Source organism: Leptonychotes weddellii, chromosome 12 (assembly GCF_054177405.1).
Source record: "Leptonychotes weddellii isolate Sample4059 chromosome 12, ASM5417740v2, whole genome shotgun sequence".
NCBI classification, from domain to species: Eukaryota; Metazoa; Chordata; class Mammalia; order Carnivora; family Phocidae; genus Leptonychotes; species Leptonychotes weddellii.
Window position 1 is genome coordinate 52,668,196 of NC_138380.1, and position 15,623 is coordinate 52,683,818.

A 15,623-nucleotide genomic window follows, 5' to 3' on the forward strand; every position below is an offset into this window, starting at 1 on the left:
AAAAAAAAAAAAACTAGCACAGCATAAAAGGGCATAAAAGTGAAAAAATAAAGACCACTACTTTCCAACTTTCATTTGTGATCTCATGTTCATTAAGTGGAATCCCACTCCATAGAAAAAATAAATACTTTAAGATTGTCTTATGTATCCTTTCAGAAAATGCCTATGCATATATGTCAACAAGTACCCACACATGTGTATAGAAAATGGGTTGAGGGGGCCTGGGTGGCAAGCTGGCTGAACGTCAGATGCTTGGTTTCAGCTCACGTCACTTTCTTGGGGTCCGGAGCCTGCTTGAGACTTTTTCTCCCTCCCCCGTGTCCTTCCCCCTCGAACAAATAAATATTAAAAAAGAAAAGAAAATGACTTGAACATTTTCAATGGGAACCCAAGATATGTCAGACCATGTGCTATCAAATGATCCATAAATTCATCAGCTGTACCGAATGTACTACTCTGGTGGGCGGATGATGATAATGGCAAAAGCTATGTATGTGTGGAGGCAGAAGGTATTCAAGCAATCTCTGCACTTTCCTCTTAATTTTGCTATGAACCTAAAACTGCTCTAAAAAGGTAGTCTTTAAAAAAAAAAAAGAATCAGCAGGGAGTGGTGCCAAATGCCAGAGAGTAAGTCAGTTTATTAAAGCCGATTTTGTATCAAAAGCAAAACTGATAAGAGTATATATGACTACTAGTTCAAGTGGAAAGTTAGAAGATGTTATTATGACAAGGAGGATTGAAGTGTATTTCATTTTTCTCAGGATTTTAATCAAGGAGAGGAAAATCGGATCCCCTAGAAAAAAAAATAACACCCCCGACAAATAACCAGTGGGAGAATTTAGCTTTGGAGCATTTGCTTAAAAAACATAATGGACCTTCAGGAAGCTCAAAGGTGGTGGTGGGCAGGCATCCAACTTTCCACATTTATGAGTTTTCTCAACCAAGCCACTCCTGCTCTCATCCTCCCAGGAGGGGACCTGCCCAAGCCTGTCTAGCAGATGAAGCCGTATTTGAAGGGCTGCACACAAAAAACACTTACCATACACACGAGTATTTCACAATGGGCAGAGCATGAACTGGATAGAAATGCCAAAGCCAAGCCTAGGACTTAATGATACACAGCACACTGATGATACAGGACTGTATTGCCCGACATAATTTTATAGCAGTGGACTACACAAACTCAAATTAAAAAAAAAAAAAAAAAAAAAAAAACACCAAAAACTAAACAAACAAAAAGAGAGCTATAAATTCTCAAGTACATTTTTTAAAAGTTTAAACATAAAGCGAATCATGTATTTGTATTTATTTATCAAGCGTATGACTGGTACTAGTCAACAGAAACTCAACAGGGGCCAGCCAAAAAAGTTGCATGGTGCTCACTTTCTAGCAGGTGGAGATTTGACCCAAGCACTGCACAAAAGCCAGGCAGTGTGAGTTAACAAGAAGTAAGGGTCTCTAGCATGTTAAAGTGATCAAACGATGCATTTGAGCTGCAGTTGTGTCTGTTAATGCTTTAATAATTAAATGTGTTTCTTAATTGATATCCATGAAGCATGGAACACTTTGAAAACCAGGGACCTAACACTAGATCCTCATCTAACAATCCAAGAAGGCTCTGAGGTATCACACCACGTGCTTGAGGTCATGCATTCCATCCTAACATTGGTGATAAGGCAGAGATGAAAGCAAAAAATTCCTTCCATCAGGAGGCTTACATTCAGGGAATAGTCAGGGCCAGAACCTAATCAACCCAATCTCCACTTAGTGCACTTTCCAAAAAGCCAACCAAAATTGTTGCCGTGTCTTGGGCAATTATTTCTATGATACTCGAAGGCAGCTTTTTCATTATTTACCTCATAGATTTTATGGTTTAGAATTAGAAAGAGTAAAGCATAAATGTTAATTTTCAAGTCTAGTTCAGCACTTTTATAAATTGAATTGGCATACGCTACTTCCCAAATGCCAAATCGTTTTCCATGGAGTTCTATTAAGGAAAAAACATTTATCTTTAGTAAGAGGAATTAACAGAAGTCCTGCCCCTCAGGGACATGTAAATAATAGGAAATTTATGGCACCATGGCTTGGAGTACGACAGAAGCTGATTATCATATTGTTTCCTGTAGAGGCTCACCTCTAACAAAAACATAATCTTCACACTCCTGAATACTGATGCCAAGTCCCTTCCCCCTAGCCAGCAGTTTCCTCTGTCCCAGCAATGTGGGGTTCTCCTTCCTGTTTATAATAACCCAATTCTATTACCTTCTATACTAAGAAAAACACATGTCATTTTTTTTTTTCTTAGAAATGATCACATGGGACTTCATGAAGATAAAAAGCTTCTACAGAGCAAAGGAAACAATCAACAAAACTAAAAGGCAACCTACAGAATGGGAGAAGATATTTGCAAATGACATATCGGATAAAGGGCTAGTATCCAAAATCCATGAAGAACTTAGCAACTCAACACCCAAAACCCAAAAAATCCAGTCAAGAAATGGGCAGAAGACATGAACAGATGTCTTTCTCCAAAGAAGACATACAAATGGCAAACACACATGAAAAGATGCTCAAAATCACTCATCATCAGGGAAATACAAATCAAAACCACAATGAGATACCACATCACATGGGTCAGAATGGCTAAAGTTAACAACTCAGGAAATAACAGATGTTGGCAAGGATGAGGAGAAAGGGGAACCCTCCTACACTACTGGTGGGAATGCAAACTGGGGCAACCACTCTGGAAAACAGTATGGAGGGTCCTCAAAAAGTTCAATATAGAGCTACCCTATGACCCAGCAACTGTACTACTAGGTATTTATCCAAAGGATACAAACATAGTGATTCAAGGGTGCACATGCACCCCAATGTTTATAGCAGCAATGTCCACAATAGCCAAACTATGGAAAGAGCCCAGATGTCCATGGACTGATGAATGGATAAAGATGTGGTATATATATAGTGGTATATTACTCGGCCATCAAAAAGGATGAAATCATGCCATTTGCAATGGTGTGGATGGAACTAGAGTGCATTATGCTAAGTGAAGTCAATCAGAGGAAGACAAATACCATAAGATTTCACACATACGTGGAATTTAAGAAACAAACAGATGAACACTGGGGAAAGGAAGGAATAATAAAATAAAATAAAAACAGAGAGGGAGGCAAACCATAAGAGACTCTTACCTATAGGGAATAAACTGAGGGTTGCTGGAGGGGAGGTGGGTGGGGGGATGGGATAACTATGTGATGGGCATTAAGAAGGGCCCTTGATGTAATGAGCACTGGGTGTTATATGCAACTGATGAATCACGAAATTCTACCCCTGAAGCTAATGATATACTGTATGTTAACTAACTTGATTTAAAAAAGATCTAAAAAAAAAAAAAAAAAAATCATAAATCCAGGAAGCTGTTGAAGTTAGTTTGAAAAGTAATAACGTCCTTTGTGGAAATGTACAAGAACAGGATGACAGTAGAATATTCTTTTTTTTTTTTTTATAATTTTTTAAGATTTATTTATTTGACAGAGAGAGAGACAGCGAGAGAGGGAACACAAGCAGGGGGAGTGGGAGAGGAAGAAGCAGGCTTCCTGCTGAGCAGGGAGCCCAATGCGGGGCTCGATCCCAGGACCCTGGAATCATGACCCGAGCCGAAGGCAGACGCTTAACGACTGAGCCACCCAGGCACCCCGACAGTAGAATATTCTAAAACTGCTCACCTCACAGTGGCTTATGATATATTCTCTGCAGTGTTTAAGAGTTGGTATTCCTTTTTAATTATATACCCCTGCCTGGGGGTTTTATTATGATTTATTTAGAAGTCCTCAAAGATAACAGTACATCTAACAACTGTTTTTTAAAAGTCCTCATTTAACATAAAAATAAATTGAAATATGAATAGACAAAATACAATTCTACATCTTTCACAGATTTAAGTTATTGTTTTCCTACTAAAATACTATTTGCATAATTAAGAAAATTAAAGGCAGCCCAAAATGACACTATATTTATGTATATATGTATGTATGTATTAAAGAACACATTTATTTAAGAGAGAGAAAGAGAGAGCACTAGCACAAGTGGGGGGAGGGGCAGAGGGAGAGGGAGGAGTGGGCTTCCCGCTTAGCGCGGGGCTCAATCCTAGGACCCTGCAATCAGGAGCTGAGCCAAAGTCAGACACCTAACCGACTAAGCCACCCAAGTGCCCCAAAACACTATCTTCAATATTAATGTGGGGCATTATGCTTTCTTATATGTTATCATTATATTTTCCTTTTTTGACATAAACAAAAGATACACCTGATATTAAAAATCAAGAAAGAATAACAAAGGCATTGTCTCTTTGGCATTTGCCAAAAGAATAGTTCATTCAGTAAGTTACCTAAACCTTATTTTCAAAATAGATGGTTTACAAATATGACAGAACATTTTTTGGCACTCTTCACTAAACACATGCCAAATTCAGAACAAGTCAAATCATTCCATTTGGCATTTAACTGCCCCAAAAAAACTTACTAAAGACACCCATGACATCAATAGCAACATTAGAGTGAGCTAAGAATGAAAAGTATTCTTGTGTATATCCTGCTAATATTTGCACATTTTATATTAAAAATCCAAAAATTATTCTAAACCATCAAGTATTTTATTCCCTAATAGATACCAAGGGAAAATGCTGCTGAAACTCCTAATGACAACCACAATCCTGCATTAAAATGATTCACATTAATCTGATTATTAAATCCCTGTCCTATCTCTTGGGTTTAACTGTTTCAGCATTCCACTGAGTAAAAGTAGGAAAAAAAAAATCAGAATAGTCTGATTGGAAAAAAAAGTCAAATCGAAAGAGTAAAAAAGTCCTAAAATTCCTTTAAGGTACAGATTTAAAAAATTCCATGGATCAGATATTCAGATAGATCTTATTTAAAAAATAAATCTCACAAAGAATTTCCTACTTATTTTCTAGCTATTTATATTCTAGTTATTTTGAATAATTTCAAATCACTGTGTAATTAAGGGCAAAATATTCTAATAGATGTATGATTTTCTCTTCCATTGTTTGTTTTAATGTCTATTATCAACTTCTTGCTAACACCAATGCTGAAGACAGTGGTTTGTGATTTTGAATTTAGTCTGAAACATGTGATATCACGTTTTATAAAGTACTTGCAAGAACACCATCAAAGTGTGCTTTAAAATATAATCTACTACTTTTATGATCTTAAAAAGTCGACACATTGAGGAAAACATGTTTTTGAGTGAAATCATTGCTAGTTCCAGTATGGTTGGCTGTGAAACTGTAGCCCATATTTATCTTATAAATATTTATAATGTTATAATATTTTTTATAATTGTTTTTCTAGGGGGTTGTTCTCCCTGGAATGCTGTCCGTTCCCTGGCTTGCCAAATTCACCAGTCCTTCCAGACTCAGTTCAAAATCTCACTTTCTCCAGGAATTAGCCCTCCCACTGAGCTCCACCCATTCTGGAATTCATACTCATGTCTGTACAGCTCTGGTTGGAGACTGAAGGCTGTGTGGAGGAGGGGTCATTTGAGCTGAGAAGGATTTGAGTAAAATTTGATATGCAGAAATGGGTGGAGGAGGGCATTCCAGGATCAGGAAGCCAGTGGGTGGGTAGAGGAGTAACAACATTGTTCCAATTAGAGCTAAAAGATGGCAGGCGCCAGGGAAGGCACTTGAACAAGCAAAGGGTTCTCAAAGGTATCTAACCTGTGGGCTGACATAAGCAGGACAGAGCTTTAGGAGGATTACTTCATTCAGTCCCTACTGGTTCACGGATTGGCCTGTCTCCTGAAGGATAGTATAAGCCTCTTGAGGACAAAGATCATGTCTTATTCTTTGGGATTTATTGATCATAACAGATGCACACCAAGATTTTTCTTATTAACATACCAATTCTGAGATATAATTATATCTTTTATGACTCTCTCTTTAAAAATAATTTTTATCTTGGGGTGCCTGGGTGGCTCAGTCTGTTACGTGTCTGTCTTCGGCTCAGGTCATGATCTCAGGGTCCTGGGATCAAGCCACAGGTCCAGCTCCCTGCTCAGCCTCTGCTTCTCCCTACTGCTTCTGCTTGCTCTCTCTCACTCTCTCTCTCTCAAATAAATAGAATCTTTAAAAAAATAATTTTTATCTTCCCAGATCGAGGAAGATAGGTGTATACCAAATACTAATGTCAAGACAATTTTATATTGAAATGTTTTATCAACTGGCCTATAATTGTGTTTTTCCCAACTGTAAACAGACAGAATTGGCCCTAAAAATAACAACTTGCTTTAATATAACATTTTACAGTACAGGGTATCCTCAAGCATCCTCAAAGTCACCCTATAAGCTTGGTGAGCATCTCTGTTGTATATATATGAAGAAACTGAAAGCAAGGGAGATTGCTTTGGAAAATACATCTCATCCCAGAAGCTGGAGCCATGGTTTTCTCCCTCCAATTCCCAGGGCTCTGGTTGTGCTTGGCTGTCTCCCAGAGACCATCCATAATCATTTCCTACCAGATCACAAGAGGCTACTTATTGGGCCTGCTTTACTCCACGATCAACAGACCAGGAAGAGATCCTGCTCAGAGGGTGATCAATGTAGTTTATTTATTTTTTTTTAAAGATTTTATTTATTTGAGAGATAGAGAATGAGAGAGAGAGAGCATGGGGGGGGGGTCAGAGGGAGAAGCAGACTCCCTGCCGAGCAGGGAGCCCGATGCGGCACTCAATCCCGGGACTCCAGGATCATGACCTGAGCCGAAGGCAGTCACTTAACCAACTGAGCCACCCAGGCGCCCGATCAATGTAGTTTAAAGGGCTGCTTTGTCTTCTGGGTTTAACACAATTGCACAATAGACAATCAAATGGCAAGAGACAAAACCACCAATTTTCTAGCCTAAATGTATTAATTGGGAATTAAAGGGAATACTTTTTCCTTCTGATGCAGAAATAGCTTTCTATTTTTAATTATTGGAACAGTTCTGTTATACTCAGATAAGAGGCACCAGCCTAGAGTTTTAAATTGCGCAGCAATATAGTTAATATAAATACGAGTTGAAGCTGGAGATATACTAATGTGTGCTTCAACAATATCTGGCAGTGATAATGGATTGGCTACATGGTCCTTAGACTACTTCACTTTGAAGCTTAAGTAAATCTTCAAAAATCCTTCAAAGTCTGGGAGGACATGTCAAAAAATGACACAAAAAAAGTCCATGTTGGCCTTGGGAAACATCAACATTTAAAAAGTCCAAAACATAAGAAAGAAACATAAATATCAGGAAACATTAAGTTATAAAGTTGTAAGAATCCAGGAAGTAAGTGTGAAAATAAGCATTTAGTTAAGCAAATCCTGAGTAAGAATCCTGCAGGCACAAGTTCTGAGTCTGGCCCTTCTATTCCTACATTAATATACTTGTCCTAACAATGCTGATACTGCCCACAACAGTTTTGGTACCTCTTTTTTGGGAAATGGTTTAGGAGACATAGAAGAAAACCAGTATCTCCATTCACATCTCGATTTTTTCAGTTAAGTTAAATATTTCGTACCTTGTTCAGACTGTCTGCAAATTACTTTGTCATTTTTCAAAAAAGATGAAAATTAGCTTCCAGTGAGATATTCATAAGCCTCTGACACAAGCACTGAGCAATGCCACCTACCTTTTAGTTTTGTGGAGAAGCTAAAATGTGATATGAAAAGTTTATGGAAATGCACTGTTCACAATACAGTCCTTTGCAGACTGAGGTGTAACTGTTTTAACATTAAATGAATAATTGCATAAGCTAAACTCCAAGAGTTAGAAAGAACATTTGTATTCATATTATTTCTTCTGCTTTGTTAAACAACAATGACAATTTTTAGAGGCTGTAATACTTCCAAATTCTCCTTTCAAAAACTTCATTATGGAAAATTTCAAACATACCCAAAAGTAGAGAGAACAGTTTAATAAGTCAATGTACTCATCATCCAGCTTCAAGTGTTAACAAGTCAATTTCCTTATTCATACTCTTACTCAGTGTCTGTCCTCCATGGTCACAGAATTATACTGAAGCAAATCTCAGATGTCATATAATTCCCTCCTTAAATAATACCATACATATCTCTAAAAGACAAGGAATCTTTTAAAAATATATCTACAATAGTTTTTTCAAACGTAAAAGAAAATTCCATAATAGCATCAAATACTCTCTCAGTCAAAAAATGTACCTAAGAAAAGAAAATCAAATGTCAAGGAAACATTACCCAGAAAGATATAATGCTCAAAAACGAGCTATTGCCCTGCAAAAAAAGGAAAAAGCAATCTCTAAAAGCAGAGAATTGGAGGTCTGGGGATTTAATGGGGGAAATCCAGGAATGGTATGTGAAATCTGTAACATGTACAAATCGACAATTTTTTTTTCTTGGTTGACAGCATTCATCAATCAGTGTCAAGAAGCTTGAGAATGAAACACTTAAAGACCTTCTGCCCTTAGTTATGGCTGTGTGTGCTCGGTGCCACATCATCTCACATGGCCAGGAAGGATTAGTCAAGTAGGGAAACAAATCCACCTAAAATAAGTTAGAGATCAAACTAAATTCAAATCAGCAAGCACGGAGTATACACTAGGTGCCAGACACTGGGATACGATTTTGAGAAACAAGGATAAATTAGTGCTAGCTAATTCAGAGTTGAGAAGGAGACAGGGTCAAACAGATTCATAAGAACTATACCAGAATGTCATGAAAAGGTACCTGCTTCAGGTATTTTCATGGGGAGCCAGAGGAAGAAGCAATGATTGGGGTGGGGAGGCACTAGGGCTCCTAAGAAGGTAGGAGAGGCTTAGGGCATGCCAATAATGCTACCAGCGACTCCTGTGTAAAGATTTTTACTTATCCCCCTCAAACACAAGAAGAAATGTGTTTCCTAGCATCTGTGATGCCCTCACTGGATAAGGTGGGAGAGGTGATCGTGAAAAAAAGTGGTATTTTGAAAGTTGAGCAGTCCATCAGATCTGAGGAGGAGACAAGAGACTTAGTGGTGAAGGAAGGGAGGGCATTCCAGGAAGAGAAAAACAGGAACAAAGGGGTGGAAATTACTGGCATGTGAGGGAACCAGCAGTGAGTGTGGTGACCTTAGAGTGTGTGGGAGGGGCTGGCTGACTGGAAATGCAGGCTGGGACCAGAAGATGGAGCCTTCCAAGCAAGAACTGGGCCTCTGTTCTGTAGCCAGTGGAAAGCTATTGACACGTTTTAAGTAACTCAATTCTGTTTTTACAGAGTATGTCTCATTCTTGGGGGGTGATGGGTGCTCAAGGTTTACTGAACTGGTAGCACCTTGAATTAGCTGCATGGGCTTGAGGTGAGAGAGAAGCAGGCTACTTAGGAATCCATGGCAATGGGCCAGAAGAGGTCTAGGGTGGCAGTAATAGAAAAGAGAGGAGACACAAAAATGTCAGACATTTCAGAAAACATTATTTTTAAAAAGGTGACAAAAGAAACAGAAGAGAGACCAAAGCATCATGCAAATATTATTATGCAGTGTGGAAGTGTGTTTCTATGTTCTAATTTCTGTCCTAAAGTGGGAATATACATATAAGCCATAAACACATAAAATATCTCAGGAAGGATATGAGAGAAACAGATACCAATGGTTGCAGGGCATGGAGAAAAGACTGGTAAAGGGGGTAGGAAGGAGGCTTTTGTACCTGTGGCATGCTGAACCACATGAATGTATTATCTATTGGTTAGTGGAAAGAATATATAATTTCCCCCTTATTGCCAGCCACATAGGCAGAAAATCGTAGAAAGAGAAAAGGTTTTGGAGACAGATCTGGGTTCCAATTCTGGCTCTGACACTTCCTAACTGGTGGGCAAATTTATTAAGTTCTTTTAGTTTCTGTCCTCCTATTTGCCGAAAGAGAGATTACTATAATTCAGGTCACTCTAACAATGGTTAAATTTAATCCCATAGAAAGCATCTGCTAGAATATCTGGCACAAATTAAATACTCCATAAGTGGGTGGTAGTTTTTTATTACCAATAAAACTTCTAATACATTCTTAGTACAAGAAAAGTTCCTTGATCAAGTTTAAGGTATACTTATCAGCTAGTCTTATTCCTACATTACATATTTACTCTGTACAAAATGATTAATGTAATCCATCTGATGAATGCTATCCATTACACATCTGTTTCTAGGAATTTAAACAACATATTATTTATCTGCATTTCTTTGTAGATGTTAGTTTTTGTCTTTAAATGGCATTGACTAAATTTACTGAAGTCATGTATTCAGAGGACTAAATACCAACCAGATGCCAATAAGCACCAAGAAAATAGGTAACAAGTTGCTATCCTCGAGGAACTAACAACTTCAGTGAGACAAACAGGTGTGACCTTCAAGTAACCATGGCCCCAATTTGGCACAAGATATGGAAATACTGGCAATGAAGTACCCAAATCTGGACACACATCCACCATAAAATGTTCAGTCACTTGTTAGAGGAGGTTACTCTGCAAGCATTTTTTTAGGTTCCTGGGTTTCTTCTGCATGATACTGTGTTTTAAATCAATTGTAACTGTGGCAGTAACAGCATTTTAAGTGTTACAAAATATTGGTCACTGTCAAAAGCCTTACTACTTGTTGTCTGAACAAGCCACATCATTATTAAAGCATCATCAAACAACAGTTTCTTTGTTATACATTGAGATGAATAATTACAAAGTATTTTCATGTGAGATGTTCTGGCTCAGATCTGCCCCAGCCTGTAAAGATGAAGCCTTAAAAAGAAAACAGCTGGAGTTTAGAAAAGATTTTGTTAAATGCAGGAAATAATGATGAACATCTTCCAGGATTTCAGAAGTGTTATGAATGCCAAAAAAAAAAAAAAAAAGGAAAGAAAGAAAGAAAGAAAAAGAAAGAAAGATGGAAGGCATAAGGCCAGAAGAAAATGCATTTCATTTCATATATGGCACTGTGGGGAGAAAGAGGGTGGTGGGGATGCTTAACAAAAAAGTCTAGATGATTATTCAAGTATTTCTCTTTGAAGTACATGAGTCTAGGAAGAAAAATCAATACTAGTCCATACAGAAACAACAGTAACACATAAACACTTATTTCTAAAGAAGCTTTCATTGAGGCTGTAAATATGTTACGGATGCGCGCCCTGGAGGAATGACTGACTTCGTATTAGCCAGCAAGTCTTGCTTCTGAGCCACAAGAGGGTACACACTTGCATTTACCACCTAGGTACCTACGGTGGAAGCTCAAAGCTCGAGGCAACATATTACAGTTGAATGAAGGTTGGATTAAGAGGCTAATCTAAGGCTATATATAGACAGCAACACCAATTTAATCTCCGCCCCCTTCCCCTCCCCTCCCTATTTCCATAAATCTCAAGATCTGAGTTACAAAGAGACTGGGAACTCTAGCAGAGCAGAGGCCCTCCTTTCCCCCTTCCCCCCCAAGCCATCTCTCATAAACGAAGTATTAGTTTAAGTGTAAATTGCTTTCAAACATCCTTAACAGGCACCATAGGGCGATCAGATCCGGTTTTCTTCTGTAGCTTCCACAGAGGCCAGAGATGACAAGTAGTGTGTGTGTTTTGGACAGCGCGGGTAGGGGGGTAAGGGGGTGGCGGTCGAGGCTTGCCAAAAGAGAACTACCTTCTTCAGAGACTATTCTCATGATGCGTCCACCTCGCTCGCACTGGGGAGCGCTCCTCCCCATCCCACCCCTAGCCCCAAGCCCCAGTCCCGGCCTCTGGGAAGCCGCATCTGGCGATGCCACGCACGAGACGATATGCACCCGCCGCTTCCCACCGCGTGGCCCGCCCCCGCCGGCTCTGTCCCAGGGTCTCCGCAGGCGGCCAAATGTGGCAAGTGGCGAATCTTCAATCTGGGGTACTGATACGCGGTATACGCGATGGTACTGGGGTAGAGGGCAGGCTTCCCCACCGGGGTACAGGAAGCCGCCCCAGCAGGCACATGCTTCCTGCCCGCCAGCTCCCGCCCGGATGGAAGCCCCCGGCGGGGCGGCGGCCGCGGTTCCCGCAGCCTTCCAGGCTTCCCCTGTCCCACCTGGGTTGCTTCTCACCTGTCGGAGGAGGTAGCGGCGACGCGCGAGGCTGCAGGCTGCGGCGATTCCGGCAGCGGCGGTGGCACCCGCGGCAGTAGCGGCGGCAGACAATGGAGGAGTGAAGGACAGACACATTGACATCGACCCACAGAGCCCGGCGCAGCCCCGCCTCCCGCACCGCCCCGCCTCCCAGCCCGCCCCCGTCCCGGGCTGCGCCACTCCTGGGAAAACGGTGGGGGCTTGTGGAGACAGCCAGGGACCTCTGCACGCCCCGAGCAGCCATGGGCGGACCCGGAACTTCTGAAAAGAGAATTTAAATATTGCGTGTGTCTAAATATCTGAACAGAGCGCAGGAAGGGGGTGGGGAAGGTGGAAGAGGAATTTGATTCCCCCCTCTGATTTTCTCCACTGGGTTTTTCCTTGCCAGGCTGCTCCAATAGGAGTCTCTCGCTGCCACCTCCTGTAGCTCCTCCTCCCGGCCTGGCCAATGACGCGCGGGCGGGCGGTGACTGTCGCTGGGCTTGCAGCGACAGACCTCCCGGCTCGCTGGAGCTCGCCAGCTGCTCGCCAGCCCGCGGGAGGGAGGAGAGAATTCGAACGCTTCCGCGGTTGGCTACTCAGCGTCCTGGTCTCGAGTTGCCCCATTGCGGTTGGCATTCCTAACACACACACACATAGTTTCTTTTTAATACCTCCAAAGAAACAGAATCATCTTCAAGCTGGCGGGAGCAATGGTTCATATAACGAAAGGCGAGCTGACCCAGGAAGAAAAGGAGCTGCTAGAAGTCATCGGGAAAGGTATGGGTGCTGGGCTGCAACGGGCCGCTGCCTGCCTGGTCTGGGGGCGTGGCGGAGCCCTGGGGGCGCCCCTGGCCGGGCTGACCCTCCGCTGCGGTTCTGCGAGGTTCGTGGCCTCGCACCGGGAAATAGCGTTTCTCCCAGTGGCCTGGGACCGGTTGCGGGGGCGGAGAGGAGGGGGACGAGACGCTGGGACAAGAACGGAGGCTGCAGGGGTTCGTCTCCCAAACCAGCTTTGGAAAGATACACATTTCCAGGTCCCAGCTTAGATTATAATGAGAGACCTCTGTGTGTGGGTCCCATGATGCGCATGCTTTGAAACTCTCCAGGTGATTTTGACCACCGTCTGTCTTGGCGACAGTGGCCTCAGGTTCTTAGAAGGGTGTCTAAAGGGCCGTTTCGACTTCCGGAGGCCGAAAGATCTGGATCCCATAGCTGTCCCCGCCCCCGCCTGGGGGTGGAGGGAACTCCTAAGGAGAAGGGTTCTTTATAACGGCACAGAACTAGGTCTGTAATTCGCTACATTGAGGGTTCTGCGTCCGGGCCTCCCCGGCTTCCTTCCAGAAGCCCCCGGCCCCCGCAGGAACCCGCAGGGAAGCGAAGAGGTAGGCTAGGCGTCCCCAGCCCTCGGCGCACTTAGCACAGCTTCGATCTTCTCCCCGCGCTCTTCTGCGCCTTCCCTTCCACTCTCCCAACGCCTGTCCCACTTCCGCCCCTTCGGGTGCTGGGGAGGGAGATGTAGGCCGCCGGGACGAGCCAGAAGCCATGTTTCTCCTTCAGTCCCCGAGTGGATGTCCCGGAGGAGTTCCCTGCTGAGTCCCGTTACCTGGCAGGTGCCAAGAGCGTGACTACGTGGCTTCTCCCGCACAGTCACAGCTCGGGGATGGGCATGGGTGGGGCTGCGGACAGAGTTAAGGTGGTTGGTTTACGCTCAAGAGTGAGATAGCCACATCTGCCCTGGAATGGCAGAGAGGCCAGTTATCGCAGCATAAAGGCTTCCCAGTTTCCAGTCTTCTTTCGCTTAAGCAGCCAGGCTCAAATCTGGACCCCCTCAGAGAGTAAGGCAAATTTATTCTTCATACTGACAAGGGAAGTCTAAATGTAAAAGAGAAAAAAAAAAAATCAGATTTGAACCCAGCAGGTGCTGATGAGCTGAGCCCACCTCATCTGATCTCAACAATTTTAAGTCAGTCACATCTACATTTATCACAAGTCTTCTTTGCCTAGAACTATGGGATATGGAGTTGGTGCTTTTATTGTTTGTTCTGCACAGTTGTGGCCGACCTTTTTAGCACTGCAGTCTTTTGTTCCTCCTGTCTCTGGGTAATTTCTCCCTTCCCTCAGTGGCTCTGGGATTCAGTTCAGAAATCATGGGAGCCCCCACTGTGTGCCAGGTACTGTGCTGGGCAAAAGGAAACAGGATCCACTCAAAATCCACCCACATTCTGCTTTTAAACAGTCCAGAGCTATCAGTTTTTCAAAGTATAAGCAAGTGAGCAGTTTTATAAAGTGGGTTTCTGGAAGGGATGGGGGGGATCCTTGGATATTTTCTTAGGTGTACACCAGTTTTTATTTTAAAGATGGTGTAAAAGAGAATTAATGTCAAGTTTAGTCTGGTTAGTGCTGTGATGTTTCTGGGTCCACACTGTACATCAAGTTGCATTCGAGCCGAGACAACGTGGTTCACCAATTTCATTGGCCCAAGCCATGAGAAAATAACTGAGACGGACTTAGTCTGTGATACATTCTTGTCAAGTGAAGGTCCTTGGGACATCACTGTACTCTCAAAGAAAAATATGGGAGATATGAGAAAATAACAACTATAGTCAGCCTTTATTGAATGTTGGTATGAGCCAGGCATAATTCTTAGCACTTTACATATGTTGATACATTTGATTTTGATGAGCTAGGAATTATTTTTAAGCAACAGCATGATGAGAGACTATATGGGGTGTTGGTTCACCATGCAGGTCTGATTTGGAATCCTACCACAATCATTTGCTGGTGATGTGGCCTTGGGCAAGTTACTGTTTCTGAGCTTCCGGTTCTCCTTGGTTAACATTGTTGGGAGGATCAAATGAATTAGTGTCTGTAAAGCATTTAAAGTGCTGTTTGTCTTGTCTGTTATTATGGTAAAGACAGTGATCTCCAATTTATAGACACAGAAACTGAGGAACTGAGAAGTTAGATAACTTGTCCAGTGTCACACAGGAAATAAGTGGCAAAGCAGAGATAGCATTTGGCCTATAGTCCTAGAAATACACTGGACTTGAAAACTAACTAAACAGGGGCACCTGGGTGGCTCAGTCGGTTAAGCATCTGCCTTCGGCTCAGGTCATGATCCCGGGATCCTGGGATGGAGCCCTACATCGGGTTCCCTGCTCGGTGGGGAGCCTGCTTCTCCCTCTCCCTCTCCCTCTGCCTGCTGCTCTGCCTACTTGTGATCTCTCTCTCTCTCTCTGTCAAATAAATAAAATTAAAAAAAAAGAAAAGAAAACAAACTAAGCAAAAAAATGAAACCAGAACCATAGCAGTCCATACCATAGTCACTTCTAGAGGCAATTTAATTTCAGCAACGCAGTATCATCTGTCAAGTTAAATTCATTTTAATTCTAAATGTTACTGATTTTGTGGTTTTGTGTGTGTTTAATTTGTAAAATATTTTTTGGTTTACAATGGAATGAAGGTCCTAAGCGAAGTTTATATTTATATTCATAAGAAACATTTTTTTTCAAGTGGGTGGGTAGA

General features: G+C 42.0%; 2 protein-coding genes across 3 annotated transcripts in view; one reads left to right on the plus strand and one right to left on the minus strand.

Annotated features, from left to right (window-relative positions):
• BZW2 (basic leucine zipper and W2 domains 2) overlaps positions 1-12,253 on the minus strand; it is a 63,592-nt gene extending 51,339 nt beyond the window's left edge. Inside the window, exon 1 of the mRNA XM_006736127.3 lies at positions 12,096-12,253. The gene's annotated coding sequence lies outside the window, so the exon portion shown is untranslated. The remainder of the gene's footprint in view (positions 1-12,095) is intronic.
• A 311-nt stretch (positions 12,254-12,564) lies between these two features.
• ANKMY2 (ankyrin repeat and MYND domain containing 2) overlaps positions 12,565-15,623 on the plus strand; it is a 38,317-nt gene continuing 35,258 nt past the window's right edge. Inside the window, exon 1 of one of the 2 annotated variants that reach the window (XM_006736129.3) lies at positions 12,565-12,875. In XM_006736129.3, the coding sequence (XP_006736192.1) occupies positions 12,809-12,875 (67 nt within the window). In that variant the 5' untranslated portion in view covers positions 12,565-12,808. Of the gene's footprint in view, positions 12,876-13,350; positions 13,481-15,623 lie in introns of those variants that run through there. The other variant, XM_081800457.1, reaches the window with a different exon arrangement.